This window comes from Triticum urartu, chromosome 1A (assembly GCF_056163025.1).
Source record: "Triticum urartu cultivar PI428250 chromosome 1A, HENAU_Tu73, whole genome shotgun sequence".
NCBI lineage: Eukaryota > Viridiplantae > Streptophyta > Magnoliopsida > Poales > Poaceae > Triticum > Triticum urartu.
The window spans coordinates 566622877-566633184 of NC_141873.1; the positions used below are offsets into that span (position 1 = coordinate 566622877).

Below are 10308 nucleotides of genomic sequence, written 5' to 3' on the forward strand. Positions count from 1 at the left end.
CAAAGACGCTTCTCTTGCCATTCGGCCCGCCTCCAGGCCCTCTCTCGCACTCAGTAGGGTGCTCTCCAGCTGGTAGCCACTTTTGACTGCTGGCCAAAGAGGACTTCGACGAGTCAGAGAGGGATGACTCATCGGCTAACTCAGGTACAAACCCGATGCCTTACTAATACTTAAGTGATTCGGTGCTATCTGATTATAGTAAGAGAGATTCTACTATTAAGGGGAAATTAAGAGAAAAATGAAGAGATGTAGACAAATTAACACATGGTCTCATGATTTTGAGGCTAGATGTGACGGGGAAATCCAAACTTCTTGAGTTATCTGATTAATAAACAGAAGCAGAGATTGTTGATTGGCCAGGAGGATATCAAAAGGAATGGGCACTACCCCCCCCCCATTTTGAACTATTTTGATGATAATTATGCTGATTTTGGGAAAATTACATTAATCTCCACCAGTGTTGTTGCCCTGAACAAAGGTGGAGGGGAACTGGAGAAATTGGGGGGGCATTAAAGAGGCTGACGAAAATGGATTTTGGGGGATCAGTAGGTAGGTTTTTAGATCATATTGAGGAGGAAGTGGAACTGGGATTTAGATGCTATGGGCCTCCAACTTTGGAAGCTGGCCTAGTAGTGGCCCAGAATTTATCCACTCCTGCTATATATATGCTGGAGAGGGCGAGCTTTTAGAAACAGACAACTTCTCTAGGGTTACCCTGACAACCGCCGCCTGACTCTGCCATGTCGGCGAACTATGGCAACTTTCGAGGTGGATGGAGATTCGGTAGGGGTGGTGGAAAAGGAAATTTCTAGTACCAACCGAAGGATTTTGTTAACAAAGATGATGTGAGTTTCGTAAGAGATCCAATCCCCCACCCACAAAATGATAATTCGGGTAGGGGTAGAGGACAGATCGACGCAACTGTGGGTGGTGATGGAAATCTGATGCCAAGAAGGTCTCAGACATTAGGTGGAAATACGTCCTGGAGAGGTATGGTGGGTGAAATTGAGATAGTTGGTTCTTCTAGTGATAATAACAAGTAAGAACCTGAGAAGAAGAGGGATTAGATCTGGATCCAGTAGTAGCATGGTTCTTAATTTGGCCGCATCCCAACAACAGTAGCCCTTGGGCGCGCTGCTTTCACAAATACCCAAGACCATGGCTATTGGAGAACTGGATATAAGTGACAGAAATGGTGTAGGCAACAAGGGGAAGGATCATGTAGGTGTTGGAAATGGTGGTGGGGAAAATCAAAGCAACAAAGGATCATCACCTGGCAGTGGAAACGTGGGAGAATCTGGAGACTTCAAACATGATCACGGGCTTGGTACTCTCTGTAAGGGAATGAGATGAATAAGAAGCAAGGGGGCAGATTTTGAAAGCAAGTTTATGGGAAATGTAAAGATCCCAGGCACTCTACCAGGGAATGCAAAGTGGGGCATTGTTTGATTTGTGGCAAGGATAATCACATCACAGAGGAGTGTAACTAGTTGCGACAGATGAAGCCCTTGCCAAAATACATTGGATATGCCGCCAAGGGTTTACGAGTGTTCTTGGTCCAAAGTGCTAAAGATATTTTGGTTGCTGATCATATTCATCCACTGGCTATTGTATCTTTGGAATCAATGTACTTGAATGAGACTGATTTTGTACAAGAATTTGGGGAGATGTTTAACTGGAGCTGGCAATGGAGAGCTAAAAGCTACGGCCAAATCTATTATCTAATGAGGTTTCCAAACAAAGCAAGGCTGGTGGAGTTGGCTAAATTCAAAACTTTTAACCTGTTAGGAACTGGGGTAATGATCAAAGTTCAAGGGTGGACACTGGATCATTAGGCCATTGGCAAATTACACACTGCTTGGGTAAAATTTGGTAGTGTGGCTGATTGTTTTAGGCACTTTTTTGGGATGTGTGAAGTAGCAGGGGCTATTGGGCCAGTGATGGAAATTGATAAGGATACCAACACACAAGAAAAAATTAAAGCAAAAAATTGGAGCAAGAGATGTGGAGAAAATCTCACCTTCCTTTGAAATCACTTCAAATGACGTGCTAATTTTTAGAGTGACTTCTGAATTGGACAATGTGGTGGAAATGGGTTTGTATAAAGAGTTTAAAAGAAGTGAATCTCCTGAAGATGATTTGATGGACATGTATGAAAAAGAAGATACTAGGAAAAAAGCAAGGTAGGGGAAAACACCAGAGTGCATTTGACATTGGGGAGCTTGTCTTTGGCCCAGCTTGAAGAGGTTAATAAGAAAATAATGCAATGAAAACCTCCATTGAAAATTATTTTGGCCCCATTCTTCATAACCTAGCAGAAGAATACAAACCGGCTCGAAAAGGATATAGATGTAGTACTGAGAAGAGTTCAATCTTTGGAAGAGGAAAAGACGAGGCAAGCTGCTTTGTGGGCAATTGAGGGGAAGAAAATGATTTATTTAGAAAAATATAAGAAGATGCTGGAAGCTGACTTTGCTCAATAGCAATAAATGACACAACAGCTGATACGAGAGGCTGAGAAAAGAGAGCAAATGGAATTGGAGCATGCTAATATGGATGATGAGGAAATTGAGGGGTATGTGCAAGATAAGAAAAAAGCAACTGAATTTGATAAATATGGGGAGAACAGTGATTATAATGCTTGCCAAGAATCTGCGGAAAACTTTGGACAGAAGATGGCCGACAAACATGGACCTGAAACTAGAGATTTGGAGATTGGCAAAGAAGAGGAATTGAGAACAAGCTTCAGTATGAAGGTGGAGGACTTGGCCAAGAACAGAGCTGAAGCAAGGGATAATTATGGTAATGAACCTGACTCCCCTCCTTCTATATCTCCTTTAATGCATATGACATCGTTCATAGGAAATGGTTTAGGATGCACTATTGATATGGTAGAGAAAAACATTGGGATTATCCAAAAATGGAGGCTGCTAGAAAAGAGTTTTATTGGCAAAATATACTAACCAGAGAGAAAAAGGAAAAGGTGAGACCCGCACTCCAATTCAGATTGATATTGGAGATGCTAATATGGCTGAACTCTGTTTTGATAAAGAACATTCAGACGCCAAGGTAGAAGAGAATTATCGTGATCAATTGAAAAAAATATTTGTTGGGGAATTTTTTCAAGAGGGATCACCAGCAATTAGCTGTGTGAAACACTCTGTTGCTATCAACTTCCTTGAAAAAAGGAGGAAGAAGACATAAAATTAGAGAGGCTAAATATTTGCCTCTTGTTTTTTGTGAAACTGTGTGTCTGTGGATATATAGATTTGGATAATAATAAACCATTTATATTGGAAAAATGAAAGGTTTTTTTGGAATGTTAGAGGATTGGGGCATGATCATAAAAATAGATATGTTAAGGATATGATTGTAGAACATAAACTTGACTTTGTGGGGCTGATGGAAACTATAAAAACTAGGTATTCCAAAACTGAACTCACTTTGTGTGTGGGGGGGTGGGGAGAAATTTTGAATGCACTTGAAATCCACCTAGTGGGAAATGTGGAGGTATTCTGGTGGGTTGGAATAAAGATATTTTTGACACTATTCATCTTGAACATGGTGAATATTTTGTCAGGGTACATGTTTTTGATAGACATGCAAGTTTGAATGGAATTTAATCACTATCAATGGTGATGCTCAAATTGAAAGAAAAGCTAGTTTTTTAGCTGAGCTGGCTAGAGTCTATCATGATATTGCCTTGTTTGGTGGGGGGGGGGGGGGTTTAATATCATTAGAAAGAGTGATGAGAAAAACAAACCTAATAATCCAGATCATTGGAGTTTTGTGTTTAATGTTATTATAGAACATGTTGGGCTTAGGGAGATGTCTCTAAATGGGATACAATACACTTGGGCTAATAATCTTCCTCATCCAACTTATGAGAAATTGGATAGGGTTCTATGTTGTCTAGATTAGGAGGAAAAATAACCCTTATCCATACTCCAGGCATTTGCTAGGGAGGCCTTTGATCATACTCCACTTTATATTTTGACACAAGAGCCCACACAAATACTGAACCAATTTTCATATCTAAAAATTCTTGAGTGCTTAGAGAGGGATTTAAGGATTTTGTGGTTAAAGTATGGAATGGGGAGTATAAAGTAGATAATTTGGATAGATGGTAAGAAAGATTCAGAAACTTGAGGAAAAAAACTAAAGGTTGGAATGAAAATGTGGATGCTTGGTATAGGAAGATAAAGAAAGAAATTATTGATAGACTTGATGATTTGGAATAAAATGCTGAAAATATGGGATTAACAGCTGCAAATAGAGATGAACAAAAAGAGCTAAGTGCTCAAGTATCTAGGCTTATGTAGTAAGAAGAACTTAAATGGCTTCGAAGATATAAAGATAAAGAGATTAAAGATGGATATGGAAACACTAGATACTACAATGCCAAAGTGAATGGAGAAGACGCATAAAATAAAATAATATCTTTAGAACAAGTAGAGGGGGTGATTGAGGGAGAGATTGTATTAATGGAGTATATTACTAACTTCTATAAGAGACTATTTGGACAGCCAGACGAGTGGAACATTATGCTGGGAGACCTAGATATGCCAAAAAATTCTGCTATAGAAGCCGTGGAGTTGACTGCACCTTTCTCTATGAAAGAAATTCATGAGGTGATTTTTGGTATGGAGAAAAACAAGAGCCTTGGTCCGGATGGATTTCCTGCTGATTTCTATCTGGAATTTTGGGATTTGATAAAATGGGATCTCAAGGACATGGTTGACGATTTCACTTCTGGCAAATTTGACATCACTAGGCTTAATTATGATACCCTAATCCCAAAAACCTCAGATGCTAAACAAATTTAGAAATTTAGACCATATGCCTCTTGAATGTCAGTTTTAAGATTATTACTAAGGTTTTGATGAATAGATTGAGTAAAGTGGTCTCTCATGTTATTTCTCCTACTCAAACTACTTTTGTTAAAGGGAGATTCATTATGGAAGGGGTTGTGGTACTTCATGGAGCTTTAAATACAGTACATTACAAAAAACAAAATGCTCTGATCATCAAAGTGGACTTTTGTTATCAAAATGTTGAAAATGAAAGGATTTTCTGATAAGGGTGTGATTGGATTATGCTAACTATGAGAAGGGGACATGTAGGAGTTAGGATTGATGATCAAATTGGGCCTTATTTCAAAACCTTTAAAGGCCTTAGACAAGGGGACTCTATGTCCCCCTTGTTGTTTGACCTTGCTGATTATGCTTTAGCTCTGATCGTGGATAAAGCAAAGAATGAGGGGGGTTGTTAAGGGGTTGCTTGGTACTCAGTGTAACATGGGGATAAACATGCTACAATATGATGATGACACTATTTTCTTACTTCAGGATGATCTTGATGATGCAAAAAAAATTGAAGTTCATTATTTGTGCTTTTGAGCAAATGTCTGGGCTTACTATTAATTTTCATAAAAGTGAACGGTTCCTTTTTGGAGAGGAAAATAATAAAAGACAGACATATCAGGAATTTTTCACTTGTGGCATGGGATCTCTCCCTATGAAGTATCTAGGGATGCCAGTGTCACACACTAGAATTAGAAAAAGACACTGGTCTGGGTAGTTGAAAAAAATGAGAAAAGATGTGAGTGATGGCAAGGTAGACTCCTAGGATCTATTGCTGGGAGAATAACCTTGGTGCAGGCCTGCTTGTCCAATATACCTCTTTTTTATGATGTCGTTTTACCCCATTCCTGCTGGGGTACTTAAGAAAGTAGACTCTTATAGAGCTAGATTGGTTTGGCAAGAAGACGAAGATAAGAAGAAATACCATTTGGTAAACTGGAAGACCTGTTGCAAACCCAAAGACTTGGGAGGTTTGGGTATTTTAAATTTAAACATTATGAATAAAGATTTACTTGTGAAATGGTTTCGGAATTTGGAAATGGAGGAAGGACTTTGGCAGCCAGTCCTCTGGGACAAATATGTAACTGATGGATGCTTATCCAGGACACAACATAAAAATGGAGATTCACAATTTTGGACTAATACTATTAAGGTCAAAGAGATATTTGACAGATTTTGTAGGAAAATTTTGGGGGATGGCAAAAACACAAGGTTCTGGGAAAGACATATCGGTAGATGATAAACCTCTGAAAGAGGCATATCCAAGGCTATATATGCTTAGTTTTGAACACAATATCAATGTGTCTGAAGCCTTGGAGAACGAGTGGAGATGATTTAAATTTAGAAGAACACTATATGAGGAAACCATGGAATTGTGGAAAAGCCTAGGAAGAAGATGTGAGGAGGTTAATATGGGAAGAGGTAGAGATCAGGTGGAGTGCATGCTAACTCCGGATAAACAATTTATTCTCAAGTCCTTATATAGACTAGAGATATTTTTAGAAGACCTTTTTATGCTAAAAAAACAGATGATCCACACATAATCATATCAAATCTTCAAAATGCATTAAAACGGAGCATCGATGGATAACAAACTATAGACTGGAGATATTTACTTGCATAAAACAAATGGAAATGAAGAGGTGAAAATAACGCAGATAATGTACTCTCAGTGACTTATATTAGCCACATCAGGCCCAAACGACTGGCCACAATAACTAGTGCTACATGACAGCAAACAGATGAAATGGCTAGGTGGATTCTTACAACTAACTAGTACACTCACCCTTACAAAGTTTGGCTAACAACATTGTTCAAAGCAACAAAGGCATATGCACCGAACTCAAGACTGTAGACATAGGAGTTGGGACTTCTCCACGCAATGCCAGGAAATTAGGAGAGTAGGCCCATGTCAACCACTAATTTCAGCAAAAGGTGTTGTCCCATGCTGAGCACGTAATGTAGCACTGGATCTCAGTGACCAGCTGAGGGCAATTCCGCAAAACAGGGAGTATAAGGCAAACCATTCATGCCTTTGGCGCAGATAACATGCACTTTTTGATTATCCATGTCATACGACAATGTCATGTTCTTCTTGTCGGTAAGAAAAATCACGTTGCAATCCGGATGAATTGCAAACATCGCATAAGAATCTCCATGTTTACGGCAATTCCTTCCAAACAACTCCAAAACCTTAAAAGTGTGCTTTAGGGTCCACTTTCCAGTATCATAATCCTCAAGGACCCAAATATAGAGTTGGCAATCATAAAAATTATCTGTCTTCCACGCATACAGGCGTCCTTGAGACTGCCCAACATCACATATGTTTGGCAAGTCATTTGGCATTTGAATCTCCCTCCAAACTTTCCCCTCCACGTCGACTGTGGCCATTATGTTATCAATGGAAGGCAGATGGATAGTGTCATTAAGGAAGACCTGTGTGTCTCTACCATGATCCACGAGAGGCTCTCTTGTCCACCTACTTTGCACATGAGTCCACCGTCCAGTTTCTGACGAGTAGATTGCCACTTCTCCGGAACCGTCCACACCAAACATATTGGGCTGGGGCGCAAACACCACAAAGCGGGATGGAACAGCAGGGTCAAAACCTAAGAAAGCGATTGGATCAGGACCTGGAAATCCGACAGGAGGCAGCACAGTCCACTCCTCGGTGGCAGGATTGCAGACAAGATAACAGGCTTCGCCTAGAAGATTATTCGAGCAGCTGCAGAGGAGGAGTCCGCCGCAGACCTGTTGGACAATAATGTAGAGGTACCTTTTGCTCAAGAAAGAGAGTGAAGGGTCGACCAGAGGCGGGCCTCTCCCATTCAAATTGCAGAAACTGAAACCTTCGCCTTCATCCTGGTAAAAGAAGCCGGAGAGGGTCTGTGGCGACCTCTTGCGGATGTCAGGGGCGGAGCAGAGGGCGAGCCACGGCTTGGACACGCACTTGAAGCGGCAGAGGGACCTGTAGGGCACTCGCGAAAGGATCTCCACGAGGCCGCCCTCGGGGAGGCTTGGCGCAGGCTGCTGCTCCTGCTCCCGCTCCAGCTTCTGCTTCTTCTCCTGTATAAATGATAACGGCTGGTTTAGGTTCCCGATTCCTTCTCTTGGATAACGGCTGCTTCTTCTCCTGCTCCAAGATTGGAAGGCCCTTGTTAAACAAAAGGAAGACTGGAGCAGCGCGAGCGAACCTCGGAAGCTACCGGAGCAATGTCGGGGAGCAGCAGCGTAGAATGAGACGGAGCGTCGTCGTCGCGGCGGACGGTCGCCGTCGGCTGACCCTGCAGCGCACAGCCATGCTCGCCTCCACCTCCTCCTCCTGGCGGCATCGCCTCCTCTTCGGCTCGCGGATCAGTGGCTCGAGGCAGTCGAATCGACCGTGGCGGCGCTGGCTGCCGCTGCTCGCCGGGGCTAGGGTTCGTGAGGGGGAATGGGGCGGCGGCTGTTATGGGAGCGTGCGTGAGTGCGAGTGCAGTGGTTGATTTGTTACTCTGCTGACAATAGACGGCCCAATGGACCCTGATAATTTGTTGGCCCACTCCGCTGAATAATAATCGAATAATTTCCTTGGTGCCTCTAAAAAAAAGAAGAACCCAAGCCACGCTGCTTGCTGCTCTGCTTCTTATTCTATCCTAGTGTTGCAATTTGTACTGAAATTAGTGTTGTGTTTTATGATATAGCCATTAGAAATATTTTGGTAGAGCAGTCTCTCAAGTGATTTGACAGAAAATGATGATTGTAAAGAGCATGGACTGAAAACATCGTGTGTCATGTCATGAGGTTCAGACTTGGGACTTCCAAGGGATATGCCTCTGATAAGCACTAAGCTGATTATATATTGTACTTATATCATGATTTGCATTGAAAGGGTAGAAAAAAAACATAAGATTGTATGGTTTCTTTCAGAAAACTGAAGCCATCATGTTGTACTGCTCAGAAATAAAACCTACACGACTAGAAGGCACAATGGAAGGAATTGAAGAAGCATCCGCGGCTCATCAGACAAAAGGTAAGCAGTTTTCTCTCCGAGTAAACATTTTTCTCTGGCTGCTTTCATCAAGGACAGGTTCGGCCAGCTTGACACACTGGTACCGGGTGGCTCAAATTTTCAAATGAAAATTTGAATATGCAATTAACTTATCGTACATAAGCCAATTCGAATGAAAATCATGATTTGAAGTGATGTGTGAGATCAACCTGAAGTGAAGTGATGTGTAAACAAGGAGCGCTATCCAACAACTGCTGGATGTATCACACACTGCACACTGGACTAAAATTTCAACGCCACACCAAGTGAAGATTGCTTGTGGAAAGCTAGTAAGCTAAAGGTAGTAACTGAACCCCATCTTAATGCCAGAACAGGCGCCTGTCATGCTGTAATTTCACAGATTCAGCGAGAACTAAACCTTCAACCAACAAAGCCATGATAGGAAAACCAACCTTATCTTCAGATTCACGCAACAAATATTTCTACTTACTAAAGAGTTTACAGGATCCGGTTTTGTGCGGTCCTCGTTTCCAACAGTCAATGCGACATGTTCCGGTGTACACTTGCAGCACTTGGCATGGGAAATAGCATCCAGAACAGGTGCCTGGAATGCTGTAATGCCATCCTATAGCAGCTACACAAAAGTTAGAGGCCTGTCAAATATTTCTACTTACAAAGACTCTGCAGAATATGGTCCGTGGTCCTCATTTCGGACAGTCAGTGCACCATGTTCAGTGTACAACACTTGAAAGGAGAAATAATAAATATCTGCTATATGTAACATATCCATTGTGGTGATTATTATAAAAAACATTGTCGTGCTCAGCTTCCCATAAAGAGCAGGCCTCTAAACCAATGTTAAGCAACCAAAAACTTCAACACTCTAGTCAGGTTTCAGGAGGAGAATGATGAACTATATTAGACAGCAAGAATTCAAAGCACACTGGGAAGCATATGTAAAAAAAAATGGATGGTGAACTTGTACCCATGTTACCCCAGTCTTGCAACAAAGATGGTAGTCTCAGACTATAAGTGACTGCTTCCCCACAAAAGGTCATATTCCCCTGAGCAAAAACATATGAAAGAACTGTCTTCCAGGCCAGTTTAGCTGCACAAATTTCTGGACACCACCAATGGAACATGGAAGTCCACGTGGGTTACATAAAAGAAACTAATATGTCTTTACCCTACAAGTATATGGTGCAATATAGAAGAGACAATCCACAGATAATCTTCTCAAATCTTACAAAATGCATAGAAACAGAGCTAGCACCGATTGATACATAAAAGTATATGGTGCAATATAGAAGAGACAATCCACAGATAATCTTCTCAAATCTTACAAAATGAATAGAAACAGAGCTAGCGCCGATGGATAACAAGCTATAGATTGCAGATATTCACTTGCATAGACAAGTGAAAATAAGGAGGTGAAAATGCAAACAATGTCAAACA

At 41.3% G+C, this 10308-nt stretch overlaps 1 protein-coding gene across 1 annotated transcript; it reads right to left on the reverse strand.

Annotated features, from left to right (window-relative positions):
• Positions 1-6512: 6512 nt before the first annotated feature.
• On the reverse strand, positions 6513-8440 carry LOC147992829 (F-box protein At5g49610-like). Its single transcript, XM_087531824.1, has 2 exons — positions 8057-8440; positions 6513-7928 (listed from the first exon to the last, which is right to left on the reverse strand). Exons 1-2 carry the CDS (start codon positions 8192-8194, stop codon positions 6837-6839), a joined length of 1230 nt encoding a protein of 409 aa, XP_087387950.1. The 5' UTR covers positions 8195-8440; the 3' UTR covers positions 6513-6836.
• Positions 8441-10308: the final 1868 nt, after the last annotated feature.